A 17,970-nucleotide genomic window follows, 5' to 3' on the forward strand; every position below is an offset into this window, starting at 1 on the left:
AAGCAGAGGCAGGCTGGGAGAAAAACAAGAGCCAAGAGCAGATACTGGGCTGCAAGATTTTCTCTTATCTTTAAATATCCTATTTTAACCAAATTATTTTTATATTCTCTGGAGGAGTGAGGGTAGATTGCCTTTGAACTTCTTTTGCACCGCAGAACTACAAGCTATTGTTCTCATGACCCAGACAGAAGGATGCAAATGCATCACATTCGAGGGATGTGCACATGGCCCATTATATCAGCACATGGAAGATGCCCTCCAACACAGACAGAGTGGCCAGGAGAAACAGGGGGCTGCGATGAGCACAAACCACTCTGACCTCTGCTGAGAAACTCTCTCTCACATACAGCTTGTGGATTCCTTTAATGGACATACATTCGGTTTGTTATGAAGCATTGGAAGTGAAATTACATCCATTTTAATTTTTGAATCTTTTACAAAACCCACTGCTGGTCTTATTCTAGAACTGGCCAGATCTGGTCTTAGGGAGCAAGGGTGCTGATTATTTAGGTATTTATTCCAAACATTACTACTTAATTTATTTCATTATTAAACTTAGTTAGTAAAAGTTACCATGTTTCAAAGGAATTAAGTGATGGGTGATTTGCAGAGACCTATAAAACATACAGAATGATGGATCTCCATGAACTGGATTATCCACCACTGCTCTACACTACAGTAAGGGCACTTCAGACCTACAGCAACACTGGTAGAAACACACAACATAAACCGATCAGCCATAACATTTTGACCACCTGCCTAATATTGTGTAGGTCCCCCTCTTGCCATCAAAACAGCCCTGACCCGTCGAGGCATGGACTCCACTAGACCTCTGAAGGTGTGCTGTGGTATCTGGCACAAAGATGTTAGCAGCAGATCCTTTAAGTCCTGTAAGTTGTGTGGTGGGGCCTCCATGGATCAGACTTGTTTGTCCAGCACATCCCACAGATGCTCAATTGGATTGAGATCTGGGGAATTTGGAGACCAAGTCAACACCTTGAACTCATGATTCATCAGACCAGGCCACCTTCTTCCATTGCTCCGTGGTCCAGTTCTGATGCTCAGGTGCCCATTGTAGGTGCTTTCGGCAGTGGACAGGAGTCAGCATGGGCACCCTGACTGGTCTGTGGCTACGCAGCCCCATACGCAACAAACTGCGATGCACTGTGTGTTCTAACACCTTTCTATCAGAACCAGCATTAACTTTTTCAGCAATTTGAGCAACAGTAGCTCGTCTGTTGGATCGGACCACACGGGCCAGCCTTCGCTCCCCACGTGCATCAATGAGCCTTGGCCGCCCATGACCCTGTCGCCAGTTCACCACTTTTCCTTGCTTGGACCACTTTTGATAGGTACTGACCACTGCAGACCGGGAACACCCCACAAGAGCTGCAGTTTTGGAGATGCTCTGACCCTGTCTAGCCATCACAATTTGGCCCTTGTCAAAGTCGCTCAGATCCTTACGCTTGTCCATTTTTCCTGCTTGTAACACATCAACTTTGAGGAGAAAATGTTCACTTGCTGCCTAATATATCCCACCCACTGACAGGTGCCATGATAACGAGATTATCAGTGTTATTCACTTCACCTGTCAGTGGTCATAATGTTATGGCTGATCGGTGTATATTTTAATTAAATAGAGGCAAACAATATATATTTGTGGTATTTCATTTCTTGGTATGAGTTCCCATAAGTACCCATTCCCATTGTTAACTCCTGTATATAAATTGTATATGAGAGGGGACAAAATGTCATAAAATGATTAGTTTCCAGAGGGGATAGTAAAAATCAAACCTACACATACACTTTAGCCTCTGTTACAGCTAACCTATTTAAATTTACATGTGGGTATAATGGATCTACAGCTTCTGCTTCTCAGATATGGAAAACTTGCTTCTGTGACGACATGCAGAATGTGCCGTTTTGAAGGGAAGACAGACTGAGGTGGGTTCTTGGGTAGTATAGGTCATCAAGCCACTCACAGAGAGATTAAATCCTCTAATAAGGGAACACAGTCAGCTCAAAACTATATAAATTGAGGAATGCAACCTTTAATCCCAGCTGAATTTGTTTCATTTTTTGCAAACATTTTTTATTTCGTTTTTTGCCAACTGTCTGTAAAAATCCCAATAAATGACAAGGGGTACTTTTCTTCAGGCAGATTACATTTCTGTTTTCCCCATTTCGTCTTTCAACCCCAGACTTCAGTAAACAACTTGTCATTCAGATGCTCAAACCCTACAGACACACAGCAGTCTGATAATGTGCACATTTGCTTGTCTATCAATCTCTCTCTTGGTCTGTCTTGTTTCAGTGTTTGGAGTTGAAAGAAAAGCCAAATAACTACTTTATCGTGCTTTTGAATGATATTCTTTAAAATGGGAGACATAAAAAACAACATTTGACTTCCAAAGGACATGGTAGCAAATGTGAAAAACATTTCTGTCAGTTTCTATTCATACTCACTGCCTGATCCACATCAATTGTTAATTGTGTTCCATCTCCCTGTATGAACTAAGCCTGATAAAAATGTGCATTTATTTTTATTTTTCATGCCTAGTTATTGTAAGAAAACCTTGCACTCACTTCATATTTTTCTCTTGACGTCTGCTAACAAAACTATATGTCACTACAGGCATTCTGATTATCTACCTGCTGACAGGCTTAAAAAGTTTTAAATCAGATACAATTACTTTTAAGATGCCAGCTTGCATTAAGTTAAGGGGATATGTCCTCAAGTTTGCTTTCTCTTTACAGTGCATCAGCTCAAACTGGTGGACAAACAATTACAGATGTTACCATGACATCGTAGTTTGTATTTGTTTCCATTTTGTATTTCTCCAGCAGCTGTAAGTGATGCTATACGAACAGGAGCCTCAAAGACCCTCTGCACTGTATTAATGCAGGCTGGCACAGAATAATTCATGAGATTAACCCCTTAATAGGATGCAAAGAATGAAAACAAGTCTTCTGAACCAAACTACTTCCTGTTAAAGTCCCCACTGAAATCACCAACCACGGAGAATTCATGAAGTCATGAAGTAAATATTAAATGCAGTGTAAAATTTGAAATATGAGTTTGATATTGTTATGGTTTTAATTAATAACATATGGTTACATAAGGACTGGCTAAGAATTTTGGAGCACTCTGGGATTGATTCTTTCACACGCCGGCTGTGGCCCGCTCCTCACACAATGGCAGCCTTCAGGAGTGAGGACAAAGCACCTGGGCTCTAATGACACCTCTGCCTGTGGTCGGTAATTGAATCCCAGGGCTAACAGGTCGCTGGTTGATTACAGACCACCGTCAGCCACGTGCAGGCCTGTGAAGTCTCTGCCCGGAGCCCAGTGGGACAATCCGGCGCTGACAGAGGGACTCCGCGGAGAGCTGGCGTGTTGGAACATGGAGATTGATGAGTGTAATGAAAGAATAATGAGCCCTGTCCCTCTATAGAAGGCAGTTTCCTGTTTTTCACCTCCAGAAAAAGGATGATGCAACAGGTTTTAATTACCAGCTGTGGCTAACTGCCCAGAAATTCCCACCATCTTGGAGCTCCAAAACTCATGGCCCCCTCAGTTTGATCAACCTTGTAACTTGACTTCAGCTCAAAACCCTGTTTTTTCCTTGTTTCAGTCATTTTACAGCAAGTATGAACTTCTTGCTGAAAAACATTTTAGCTTTATACACTGGTTCAAGCTACACTGCGAAATAATTATATTCAACACTATGAGAACCATGCATGAAACTTTATTTCATTTTGAACAATACTGATCACAGTAATACCAGCATATCAAAAAAACATACTGAACAATTGCCATGTTTTCTGTTATACTGTTATGTATCGCAAGATGTCCATGGATTTTAACAGTTATCACTTATATCACTTATAATGTCAACTGACTGAAGTCATACAAATCTGGGCTATGGGGGGGTGGGGGCTGAGATCTGTGGAGGTTTATGTTTCAAGGCAGACTGATTCCAAACAACTTCCCGAGCCAGCCTTGTCTGTCAGCACTAGCTCACACATGGGACCGCACTAACTTAGAGCCAACCCTACATCCTGTGTGTCTTTAGACTGGAACAACAAGTGACAGAGAACAACACAAGCCCAGCACAGACACTCATAAGGGTTAAACGTTTATTTCAGTTGCGTTCCTAGAGCACTTGACAAGAATTGATAATGTGCGGTAATGGAAGCATCAATCGTGACGATGGTATGGTAGGCTGACTGTTTCAAGTGCTTGTTAAAAAATAAAATTATCAAAAGCTTAATGACCCAATGAAGGGCCTAATGTTTTTGGTTGTTGTTATTTTAATATGGCTATGTAAATAGTCATTTAGTTTTAATTTGGAAGGCTTAGGCATATTCTAAAGTATTAATTTACATCATCACTGTGCTATATAATTTCTCTAGCACATAAACGTGGAGTCTGACACAGTACTTAATTCCTTACGTTATCGGAATCCATTTAATTCACATTGTGATTTACTTTTAGACACACTCTCACTCACAACCCACTCCCACTTCACCTTTCTATAGAAGGAACACTATACATCTTGCAAAGATCTCAGAAAGTTACCTTGAAGTATTTTTACCTTTCCTAGTGCTTAAGCTGGCAGCTAATTTCCTTTTTAAAAGCGCACCATCATGAGTGTTTTGTTAACCCAATTACTTTAGGGTTAAGGCAGCAAGCCTGAAACTACATGAGTGGCTGGGACTACATTCTCAGGAGAATACAAATGAGATGACAATTAGTATAACTACAAAGATATGAAAACTAATGAAAAACACAAACAGGAGGACATAACTGACTAGTCTCCCTCCCTCCATGATATCCGGCATGCTGCTGTGGTATCCCTGCTTTTCAGATGCAAGTCCGTCAGTGGGTGAAATAGAAAACGTTTCTGTGTTTCTTTTGTCACCTTCTACTGGGAGTGATCTTTTGATTGTGCTGCTGTTCGCGCCTGTGAAGCAACTCATGGCACCATTCACAGAAGCTCTTGGACACTGGTGTCCCAAGTGAAGGCCCATACCTGATCTGTTTGCCCTCCCTGACGTCGTAGAGGGAGAAGAAGACGTCCGTGTCCTCTCCAATGGTGTTGTAGGTGAAACTCTTCAGGCTGAGGAACAGGTGGTGGGGCACCGGGATCCGGCATGCCTCCCCATGGCGCTGGCGCATGCTGTCACCCTGTACACAAGACAGCACCTCAGCACAGCACAACAGCCAGTACAGTCACTGCATTACCCTCCCAAGACCAACTGGCACGCCTGCCCTGGGTATGGGGTAAAACACTGATGATACAACCTGGTGGAGATAAACTGCCCAGAGCTGCCCTACTCTCTTGTCATTATCTTAGACAAAGTATATGTAAGCACTTGAAAGCATGGCACATTCATAATAGACATGATCACGGCCAGCTTAAGATGGCAACATTGTCATTTGTGTTTTGAATGTGTTCCTCAAAATGCAAAATTCAAAGGCGGTTTGCTGTACATTTCCACCCACTTTGTTCATTGTAAGAAGCACTGTCTATAAATAGTAATTTAAGCAACAGTGTCTGGATGTATTTGCATTTTAATCTAATAACACTTTTAAGGCAGCCATGTAATTTTCTATCAAGGAAGTTCAAAATCCCTTCAGTTTTGATTATATTAAAAAAAAAGATTTAAGGTTTGTCAGTCTTGAGAGTCGGAACATGTGAGAGTGATTCAATTTCACAGCGATTGGAGGCAGATTACAGCGGTGAACTTACTTGTGAAGTGCTCTGCTGGACACTGTGTCGGCTGGACAAATGCTGGGAAACAAACCAAGAGAAGAAGGTGTTAGTGCCTAGAACACAGAAACAACGATTTTATATCAAACAAAAACATGAACAATATAAATATCAGTATTACAATGTTTAGCAACTCATACCGAGTTTTTTTTTTTTTATTTAACATAAGGAAAATTTATATATTTTGTTTTGACATAGAAGTACAAACAAAACTAAACAAAAAATCAAAATTAATACAAGAATATGACAACAAAAATCATTGAATTTGTCTAGGAGTTATATGGCTGTTTATCTGTTTAATAATACAGCCGTAAAATGAATGGAGCTGTGTTTCTTGCTAAGAAGGTTAATTCCCCTGTGTGTTGTGATGAAGGTATAATTGGAGCCACAGACAAACAAGGTCTTAGCCCCTCCCCCTGGACTCACTCCCAGTCTATCTTGGCTCCAGTAAGGACTGGATCAAACAAGCAAACAGAAGACAAGAGGTGGTGATGAAGGACTGCACAGACTACCTTTTTATGCAGGTCAGGGACAGTTTCACTCCACTTTGGAGTTATTAGAGTCTGTAAGCCTCATTACACAAATGTATCTGCCTGCTCACCTGAAAGTCCCACTGACAGAGATTACTGTACAGCTTGAACACTGGGAATATTGGGAAAGGCCACGTTTTATTAGTTTATCTGTCATTATACATTTGTATGAGATAATAATAATAATAATAATAATAATAATAATAATAATAATAATAATAATAATAATAATTAAATGTATAGCATCCCTTTTATTCTGTACCAGCAGGTAAGGACCATGAACAAATATAGTGGCATGCAGGTGAGTTACAGATTCATATTGTCTCAATCCAGGACACAAATCTGTGTGTGAGTGGAAAGGTAGCACAGGATTTTACCCGCACAGGGCCTGTCTGCTCAATATTCATGTCATAAAACTTCTCCCACACAAATTGAGTTGCTTGGCGAATGCATTAGAGGAATTTAAAACAATAACAATTTCAAAGTACTTTCAAGAAATCATGCAGGCCCTCGCCTCAGCTGTATGAATGAATAATCGCCTGATCAGTATTCAAACCGATCATTTTCATACGAGCATGCCCATGGGAAGCGTCACAGGACACACTCCAAGACCGCCTTGCTGTGCATCTCAACAAACCAGAAGAAACAATGGCCTGGATTACCCATGCCTAAACCTGTACAGCCTTCCCGATAAAATAACCAGTGACCCGTGGTGAAGATTAAAAACAAGTAAAGACAACCAGTCAACCTTAATTCCACATGTTTTTTTTCTTCTCAGTAAGAACAGATAACATGGAGCACCTTCACTATTCACTGCTGAAGCAACTGATGGGAATGACATTAGATTACCGTTTTTTTTTAATTATAGATCAGTGCTTCTCCTCCTCCTATTCCTACTACTATTGTTAACAAAGTAAAACACTAAAAACATATGTATTACTCACAATCACTGGTTAATGTATAAACTGAACTTATCTATATAAAGAAGGTAATGCTTAGACAATCTGTTACTTACCATTGTTTTGCTCACAAACAGTAAACTTTTGAAGATACAGTTCATTGATAAATATGTTGTGCTCTTGTCTGTTTCACACTGCTTGTGGTCTATTTTTTACTATTATTTTTACTATTATCTATTATAGGCAACACATGCAATGCAATATGTTAAGTGGTTAAGTGAACATCTTCATTATTCAGAGCAAGTAATATAAACATGCTGTACTACTGAAAGACACAAAAACATTACTTTTTTCTTCTTTATTTGTGTGTATGTCTGTGTGGGTTTTATTTTTTTAAATATAATTGCTTTACAGTCCTTTCAGTAGGAGTTTCTCTTTTAGTTTTGTTAGCTCACAACCAACCCACTTCAGATTTTGAAGTATATTTGCGAAGATTTTAGTCAAGTAAAAATGATGAGCAGTCGTAACTGGTCCAACTGGGCCAATAAAAGACAAATCAAGGAAGAAAATGAAAAATATGTTTTTGGAAATGGTCATGACTTGGACACTTTGTAAGCAGAGATGAAGGACAAAATGAGGTTGGGAGATGGGCAGATGGAACTCAAAGTGTCCCTGGCAAATGCATCGAAACAACCAGCCAGAAACAGCAACATACTGGGCCAGGAGCTACTTTATACTTGGCCAAGAAAGTAATTTTAAAGCTTCAGAGTGCCTGATATGAACCTGGATGTGTTTGAGCTCAGCATCAGTGATTTGCAAACACAAAGACTGAGCTCCTGGCATTTGCATGCATGTTTTATAAACCCATTTTCTAACTTTACCTGGGTGGTAAGGAGAAACAATGTCATTTCAATACTACAATGTGATGCTTTAGGCTGAAAGAATTGTTTGTAAAAAACAAAAAAACAAAAAAACAAACTATAAATGTTTGCAAATGTTTGTTGGCTACAGGGAACACTTCCTTTTTGTTTATTTCTGTATGACTTTGACGTTCAGGTTAGAAGAAAAAATACATGAAGGGGTCAACATTTCCTATGATTGTATGAGGTTTTTCGACAAGAAAGTGCAATACCCGCAGTTAGCTGGAGGACAGAGCATACAGAAAACAAGCATGATTATGTTGGAACAACGGACGCCAGAGGAGGAAACAACAGGCCCTGGTTCAGAGATACAAACTGGGGGCAGGGCTGGGAGGAGTTGGCCAGGGGAGCCTTGATCTTGGGCAGGAGGGCAGCAGGTGATGGCAGACTCCGGGCCTGCGTCCAGCAGTATTGTGAAGCCAGAGGGGCCCCTCATCGGGGGAGACAGGCCGAGAAATAACAGCCTGCCCTTAGCCAGGCGCCACACTGCTGGGGACTGACTGGCAATCTGTTGCAGGAGAGTGGAGAGGGCACACAGGCTCACAAGGATGTGTGAGTGGAGAAAGACGTATTTATATTCACAGTGACTACTTCAGCACAGGAAGCACAGGTGTCAGTATAAATGGACAGTTAGCACTGGGGTGAGGGATTTGGTGTATCCCTTACGGAAGTCGAGCACAGTAAATCTGCTTTGGCAGGTTTCCCATGGTTTTACAGTGGTTTTACTCTGCTTGTACTTGCCATAGTTGGCAGTGCTTGATATCATGGTTTACTATTACCACTCCATTCTCTAGGACGGCTTCCCTTGATGTTTTCAAACTTTGCTGAGGTTTCGACATGGTATACTACCATCAACTTTTATAAGGGATTATATAAATGCGCTCTATTACACCAGGGAAAATATCTAGAACGACTCTACAAGCTTAATTTATCCATAAGTCTGCAACCTAAAAGAGTTAAACAGATAGTTGTAAAGTAGAGCAGTCTAATTCACTTCCAGTTTAACCATCTGCAGCTCCTGTGCAAAATGGAAGTGATGAAGCAGAAAAACAATATATTTAACATTATCTTAACTCTGTCTATGCAAATATCCTTCGTAATAAGGGCAACAGCTCTGAAGTGGTTGGTTCTTGTGTCCATAAGAGCCTGCAGTTTCTTAGCTTTTACCCTATAAAAGGCTACTTTACATCCACTATTTATAAGAAAACATTATTTCCAATTCATATATATTTTTTATATATGTTTTATGTGGGCTGTATGTTTCCTACTAGAAGCTTAGTTACTATCTTTGAACTGTCTGGTTGTAAAATTAAAGTGTCTGGACATTATGGGAAACTTCAGGTAGGAGGTTAGAGGTCACACACAGCTGTTGCGAGAAAATACAGGTGAAACATTCACAAGGGAAATAAAGAGATAAAGGAACTTGAATAGTGTCTGAAGGCAACCACCTTATTTGTGAAGATATATGGGTAACATAGATTTTCTGGACACAGACAACTGCTCTGTGGCTGCTGTTAAATTAATTATGTGAATGGATAGATTAGGTCCAGTTTAGTATACTCAGAATTCCCAGGAACAAGAAGAAAGGTATTTTAAAGGTTGTAACACTACTTTCTCTAGGAATTAAGTACTTTCATTTTTTTTTATCCATGCCATTTCAAATGCAAATATGAAAGAAAGAACAAAAGAATAAACTGGCCTGTAATGATTTTTTTAGTGCAGCTATCAGGAAGTGGTGCGATAAATAGAAGGCTTCTTGTTTGCTTTACTACTTGAGTAGATTTAGTAATTTATTGTGCTATTTTCCCTCCTCTTATTAGTAGGAATCACCCAGACATAAAATTACAGTAGATCACACTTGGATACGACAAGCAAAATATTCCCCTGGAGTGTGTGGCTGTAGCTTAAAAGCCCTGATTGTGATTCCAAAGGGAGTGTTAAAAATTTAATGTGGATATTTCAACTCCATAATTAAGAGACTTAATGTATGTTTAATGGGACATATTGACAGATGTCGTACTTATTGGGTATATTTATTTTCTTTCCGAGGATATCAGTAACATTTTGCCTTCAAACACCTCTCTAGTTTGCTTTATAAGGACTAACAAATACAGGAGTACAGATATGAACATGAATATATAAATAAAATAAACACATTCAAACTGTGGAGGCCATCCAACTGTAAAGCTTTCAACTGTGCTCTGGTGTATCATGTAGCCTGCAGGAGTTTGAGAAGTTTCTTCTTGAAATAAAAGAGAATGTTAAACTGTGTTTTTCAGTGTTTTTTTGCATTTTTTTCAAGATGGTACAGAACATTCTAACTCCTACATACATAACACCTACAGAATCTTTGAAGGCATTCACAGAGAAACATCAGCCATTACGTGGAAACTGATATGTGAGTATTTGAGGGAAGCTTCTCTCAGAACTGATAGGTATAAGATCATGGAGGTATATAAAGGTCTTACAAGTACCCAGTCAGAGAAACCAATCAATTATTGTCAGAGGGAGGTAGACAGGGAGAGAGAGAGAGAGAGAGAGAGAGAGAGAGAGAGAGAGAGAGAATGTTCAGTGCCTCATATCGAAACAGTTAAAGCTGTTTAACTGTGAAGGTTAAGTATGTTAATATGTCACTTACTTCAGACGCAAGTTACAAGTTACAAATTGAAATTACAAAATCAGCAAACAATGACAGGTGGTGCACAGGACCAAGTGTCAAAGGATTGTTATGTAGTCTGAGGAACCGTCGTACATTCTTAGACATCATAAAGCAGCACTGTGGGAATCAGTGATTTTCACATTTCTGAATTATTAAATCAATATTTAAGTAATATATATCTATCTATGTATATGTATATATATTATAATAAAATGGCACTGGATCGTCAATAAATACAAGACAATGAGACATTAGCATTTATTTTGAACTTTCATGCAAGGTGTTATCTGTCCAGATTCAGACACTACAGAATTAAAAGACATTACAGGCCAGTAGGTTAAAAAGGTTGAAGGAACATGTGGGAATGTAGAATTACTCTTTTCTGGTGGTGCCCAATGCTTGCTCAGTGCACAATGATCCCAGGAATGAGCAGTGCTTTAATTCCAAACACTGAGAGACTTTTGACTTCTCCATTCATGATCCCAAGATAAATCTACCTTGTGAGTACACCTGTTACAGCAGGCCAGCTAGCTGTGTCTTCATGTTGAACTGACTGTTTCTGTACTGAGGAGGGGGAGGTGCGTATAGGACACAGAGATGCTCAGAGACAGTATGTCTATGAATGCAATACAAAATAAAAATATCTACGTATCTTCACCAACTCCAAGTGCTTCAAAGCTTTATGGGCAGAGTATGGGTTCTTTCAAACACTATCACATAGCTTGCCATTTGCCTCTAAGCATTCTTGAATTAATTTATTACATCCCCATACTGAGCAGCTCCACCCTACCACCTTATTGTCCATTCCCAACAGAAAGATTAAAAATGGCCTGCTGGAAAACCTGCAAAGAATGGACAATGTCATGAAAGCACATGCAGAGTTCTATATACATGTCAGATGGACAGATTGCTGGATGTGGGTACTAAGCTTCATGTCAGCACATGGTACAAATACACCTATTTAAGCACCAACACATTGCTCAAGGGCTTCTGAAAGGTATTGTGGTCTGACCATCCCTTTTAGATGCAGTAACGTTGGAATTAAGGGACAGCTGCTTCTGTCCCCCCCACCCACACCCACACAGTGCCACTCTTCAGTGTTTTTGTAAGGAAGTGTTAATGAGTGGGTCTCCTTAAAAATGTATCTGACAGGGGGAACAAAAGCACCTATCTTACAGCAGTCTCTCACCTAACAGATACAGATCAACAAACAGCTTCTTTCATTCATTCCTTAGTGTTGGCCAAGACAGGAGAGTACTGCCAAGCTTTCATGAGGAAACTGGTGAAAATGTTGGCTTCAAACCACAATTTATTATGTGTTTGAGTGTGCGTGCATTTGGAAATATTTTTCTGGGACAATCCACTTCAGACACCTTTGCAGTTTGGGAAAAGAATAATAATATAATATAACATAATAAATATAAATCGGAACATAAATTGCACAGACAATGGATCATAAACAATATACATTTTCTTCTAATTTATACTGCATACTTATAATCAGAAAAGTTAATTGATTTGGATTATGTTTTTCTAATGCTGTATCTGATTTAGTAAACAGTTTACTTTAAGTTGGTTTCAGCAGCCTTGGCAACAACACACATCCCAGAAACACCCAAGAGATGCATCTGGTATTAGGAAACAGAACTTTGCATATAACAGAAAAAATATGAAAAATGCAGCTTTACAATGATGGGACTTTTGTAATGAAGGGTTACTGTGGCTGGAGGATTGCATGAGAATAATTTAAGAAAAAAATGTGTTTTGTCTAAGTTAATGTAATTTATCCTGGATGTTTTGCCAGGGGGGATCAAAATAAAATGTAATGATGAAATTAGAGAACGTGTAGAATTGATTATCATACTAATTCCTTACTTAGACATTTTCAACAACTTAATTGTATAACTGCACACATTCTAGACTGTTTGGATTATCTTAATTGGGTTCTGTACCTGGCTTTTGCGACTCCTGTATTTAGGTATTTATATAAATAGTTTGTTTTAAACTATCCATAGTTCTGCCAGTATAATTTCTCCACCTCACATTTATACTTGCCTGGAATTTAACATGGCTTTGTATTATGCAAAGAGATGGTACTCACGATGACAAGATGCTCTGTAAAATAAAAATCAATTGACAGATTTTTCTCTAAGTTGCTCCCACTGATCTGAGCCCATGCCAGCCAGAAGGCTGGGGAGATGAGACAGTGTGGGCTGTAGTGAAACGGTTGCTGTTCTGCATTCTAAGTTTATTTTTGTGAGGGAAGGTTGTTGTGCTCTAATGTAAATTTAGTGACATTTAGTATATTTAGTGACATTGGTGACATCTCATGCTTCTACAATAAGGAAGCCTCAGCAGGTGGTGCCACTCACACCACACTCACTTGATTGTTGCCTTGTCTCTTAATTGCCTTGTTTCATGAGGTGCTGTTTAAGATCCGGATTAAATGTACAGATGCATTTGATCAGGATCAGTAGTGTCGCAACTACACTGCCATTTAATCAGGATCAGCTGTCAGCAGTCCCAAGGTTCTTCGCATGCACACTAGCTCATACGTCCAAACTTAATTATATGTATATATTAAATTGATTGTTTAGAACACACAGGTATAAAACATTGTTTTATCTCGTTATGAAGTAAAACAAAGCACTTGCATATTTTTTCACATACATTTTGAATACAAAATTGTATTTTGTTTTGCTAAGATAAAGCAAGTCATTTACTGTTAACTTTAAGATTTTTTTATTGATAATAAGGGAAGTAGGGAAGTTTTCTCTCATCTGCTATGCTGATGCGAAGGGTGTTTGTCTCCCACCTGCCTTTAAAACGAATGCCTTCACAGTGAATACCAGAACTTGAGCCGGTTGAGTGTCCACACTGCCCGATCTGTACCATCTCCCTGAGAGGTACAATTGAGCCGATCGCTGAGCGTTTACACTGCCATTGCTGAGCAGGATCAAATACTACCAATGTGTTTGAGCCGGGAGACCCTTCAGCATGATCATTTTACACAGTTAAGAGTTAACCCCTATTTTCTACTGTGTGCCCTCATCTGAAGTATAAGGATGCAGAAATCCCAGATTAGACAGATTTCACACTCCTCTCACCGTTATTCCTACAATCTTATCTCTGAATGAACATCATCATCATCAGTTGGGAAACATTTCCATTCAGATTCAAGTCTCTTTGCTTCCTCTGTTTTCCTGAGATGAGCCAGAGATGAATAGGAATGCTGACTTGCCATTCAGTAATATATTCAGTGTAAACATTTTGCATGCCAAGTACATTCATGGTCTTACTCAAATTCGTCCTTTACAATTAAAGTATGATGTCCATTCCATCAGAAACACTAGACGAAGCATTGTAGCTAGGCATCGGGTGGTTACAAGGAGCCTATGGCTTTGCCTTTTCATTCTTGAGCAGGCTAATTCATTGGTTGTGTGTAGTGTTATACATTGTATTAGCCATAAAAAAAAAAAAAAAACAGGACCAGCCTCCCTCCAGCTGTAAAGCACTATAATAGAGGTCATTTGCAGGGGTATGTGGGAGATAAGCCGATATTCACTGTTACAGCCAGTTACCTACATGAGGGTTGTAGGTCAAGGCTGATAGCATTTCATAATGTAAAATGCTAGTCAGTTGCCATATCTGATGTAAAGCTATGGTTCTTGAAATGCAATGTAGGAAAAACTACAAGGGTATCGAAGACTGTAGTACAAACCCTACTCTTCTCATTCTTGCTACTAGCTCTTCAAGCGATTCAGTCTGAGACTCTTAAACTAAATCTTAAACTATGTAATAATCTCTCAGTCCTTTCTTTGGACATCTATTTAAAAGTGAAGCATACTTTACATCTGAACAGGAAGGTTGAAAATATGGCTCCTTTAGCCCCGGGCCTGGGACCACACTCTTTTCTTAAATCACAGCATTCCAGCCAAATGTTTCCCTTATGTCAACAGCAGTTGGTCTTTAAACCCAAGCACACTTCACCTCTTGCTGTACAAAAGTTACCTGGATCACAGAAAGATCAAAACAGTACTTGCTCAACAGTAATATGGTTTGACATTTTCTTTTAAAAATTCAATGTATGATATTAGGAACAACAAACAGCAGCTTTAAGCAATGTAAGACTTTTTAAATTGACTATATTGAATTTTCTTTAAAACCTTTATCCCAAATTCCATCTCTACAAGCAAATGATACACTATTAATCAGCAGGTATGAAGTAAGCTTCCCTGATTGGATAAATGGCTTATTTACAGGTATAAGCTTCACCACCTCATGCTTTTAAAAAGAAAGAAGACCCCCACTTCATATAGTTAGCTACTAAGACATTGAGAAAATTTAGTCTATATGGCTTGAGGTTTGCTCTAAGGGTATAAGGCTTACATTGTGGAAAAATACCATTTATTTCTTTAGGTAATTAGGGCACTAGGTTCATATTTGGTTTTGTCTTTCACTTTCCTTTGAAGGCGAATTTGCTGCACTAATTAAAAAAACACCTGATAAGTGTGAAAACACACTGCAGGAACCAGGGCTTCCTGGATTGTCCAAAGCAGCATCACATGGGGGGGGCATCACAGATAACCACAGTGCCTCCCAATCAGCAGGCCTCACTCACAGACACACAGAGAAAAGTTGGGCTCTAATGAGGGCACATTTCCTGTCTCCCAATTAATTACAAGGCTGCTTTGAAGCATCAGCCAAATTACATCTGAGACCATGAATGCAAATTTGGGGATGTTAAAAGTCATCACTCATAGATTATGACAAAGTTTTCAGGACCCTACAGAGCCCTGCAAACTTCTTTCAATGGAGCAGGCTCAGGGGAACAATCGTACACTACTGAAGGCAGGTGCTCTCTGCATGTGTGCCTTGGACAGTGACAGATTACCCCACTAAACACAGCAAAGACAGCAACATCCTATTCAGAATGCTGAGATCTTAACTCTTCGGGGCTCAAACCTAAAATTGCCGAGATGACTGTCTGTTGTGCATTATAATACTTTCCTGTGAGATGCACAGTAATAACCCTGCAAAACAATGAATATGCTTACAAAGATAATACAGTTGAAGTAGTCAATTAAGATTCAGTCTGAGGGGGAAGAAAAGCATTTCAGTGCAAAGATGATATTCTGTCCTAGTCTGGTATTATACATGGTGCTTCTAACAATGGGTTCTTCCTGGTGACTATTACTGACTTTGCAGTAGTCTGGGTACAATTCAGCTAGGGTTTGAAAGTGTAGTGCATTTCGCAATATGGTCTAGCACAACACAGCTGCTTCTAAACTATCAGAAAACAGATGTCAAGATTACCATAACGTAACTCCCCTGCCAATGAAGGACCCTTGCCTGCATTCAGATCAGCACAGTGCGAAACCTCTCGGGACAGAGCATGCTTTGTCATTAAACTGTTTTCAAAGTCTGCGTTGTTAAACCGGAGAGCCCGGGTGCTGTGTCAGCAAGCCGAGGTAAAAAAAAAAAAAAAAACCTCTACACAGGAAAAGGGAAAAGACAACGTTGACAATTCAAGTGACAGGCCTTCCGGCGAGATGAGAAAGAGCACACATGTGAGCTCATCTCTCTATAATCTCCGGAGGTATAGGGTAATTTTAGGCGCTTCAATTCCCTGACACGTATAAGTGCTGAATTTTTTTTCCGTTTATAGCTGACAACCTTTAAAAGAGACTGATGTGCGAGAAGGGAAAAATAATCTTGCTTTAAGAATGAGCTACACAGCATATTGTATTAAGTACAGCACACAATTTATCACCCTTGTTTTTTTTTTTTTCAGCATCCTACAATGTATGCTGAGGTCTTTAACATGATTAGCACAAGTTAAACAGATATCGCAGACTGTGAGAACAGAATGGCAGGTCCTGACAGTTTAGTTTCTGCAGATGTTTTTTTTTTTTGGCGGGGGGGAGAATTTCAATTTGAAAAGTGGAGAGGTGGGGGAAATTGTATTATAGTCTAGAATTATCCACTTGAATGCTGCTTAAAAACTATAAAATTTCTCATGCTGTGAATAACACTCATAACCTAAGCTATGCAATCCCACTGGATTCCAGGAGGCCGGCTGCATTTCAGCACTTTCATTAAAATTCCATACACTTGACTTCAACAGCAGAGGAGGAAAAAAAATAGAAAAATTGATAACATAATTCGTCAACCTTAATTTTAGAGCTTCAATGAACGCTTCGAACACTCAGCCCCTGGCTTGCATGAGCTGAAACAGACAAAATTCAATCAAGTTCCAGGCTTAATATAGCTGACTGATACAGCCGTTTGAACATAAAGTCCTTGTGACTTGTTTTCACAACTTTAATAATGTTTACATTTAATGGCCTTTTAGAAACATTTGGAATTTGCTCGAAGGCAGAAAATCGAATGTATTTATTTTTTTAGACACTGTAGTTAGGGATGTGCCTTTCAAAGAGAGCTCTGCAGCTCTCATAGTTGCTAAGCAACCTCAGTGCATCACTAGAAAATCCTTAAAGTTGAGCCACTTCATTCCCGTGTCACCATTACCAGTCACAGCATGACCATCTATGCATTTCCGGTTTCTGTCACTTTGCTATATTTACAATGGGGTCTCTTCAGGGACTGAAATAAACTTCCGCTTTATTTACGCCTTAAACACTGTAATCTTCACATCTAATGCCCTATATATAGGCTACATCTAGTCTTTGTCGAGAATGTTTTTCTTCTCTCAGTATACTCAATATATATATCATGTTCTGTTCCTGTACACTGTAGATTGCATCACCCCAGGTCTAGACTGGAATGCATTATCTTTAAAAGGTAGAATTAAATGTATTAATTTTCAAATTTGTGGCATATATCCGTTCTCTCAATTTTGAATAACCAGCTATTAATCAGCTACCAGAGCCTTTCAATTTATACTGTTGCCTTGAAATGCTTATTTAGATGCTTTGTTAATTGTAAATAAAAGTTAATTTAGCATCGGAGATGTGCACTCAATATTATCACTACAAATTAATACAGTACATAACTGTGGTTATCAATGTCAAAAATCAGTATTTTGTGAATCCACTTTGAGTTTGATAACATGGAGTAGGTGTAGCCTACACAGCGGTTCATCACCTTATCAGGAGGATAATCTATTCAATTACCATGTCATGGTCCCATTCAACTTCAGAGTAATTCTGATGCTTTTTGGCAA

General features: G+C 39.2%; 1 protein-coding gene across 1 annotated transcript in view; it reads right to left on the reverse strand.

The window, feature by feature from the left end:
• The window catches only part of dock3 (dedicator of cytokinesis 3), a 326,247-nt gene that overhangs the window by 90,305 nt on the left and 217,972 nt on the right, over positions 1–17,970 (reverse strand). Inside the window, exons 8-9 of the mRNA XM_066698297.1 lie at positions 5,756–5,797; positions 5,036–5,190 (exon numbers count right to left, since the gene is read on the reverse strand). Coding sequence (XP_066554394.1) covers positions 5,036–5,190; positions 5,756–5,797 — 197 coding nt within the window. The remainder of the gene's footprint in view (positions 1–5,035; positions 5,191–5,755; positions 5,798–17,970) is intronic.

This window comes from Amia ocellicauda, chromosome 3, assembly GCF_036373705.1.
Source record: "Amia ocellicauda isolate fAmiCal2 chromosome 3, fAmiCal2.hap1, whole genome shotgun sequence".
Classification (NCBI taxonomy): domain Eukaryota; kingdom Metazoa; phylum Chordata; class Actinopteri; order Amiiformes; family Amiidae; genus Amia; species Amia ocellicauda.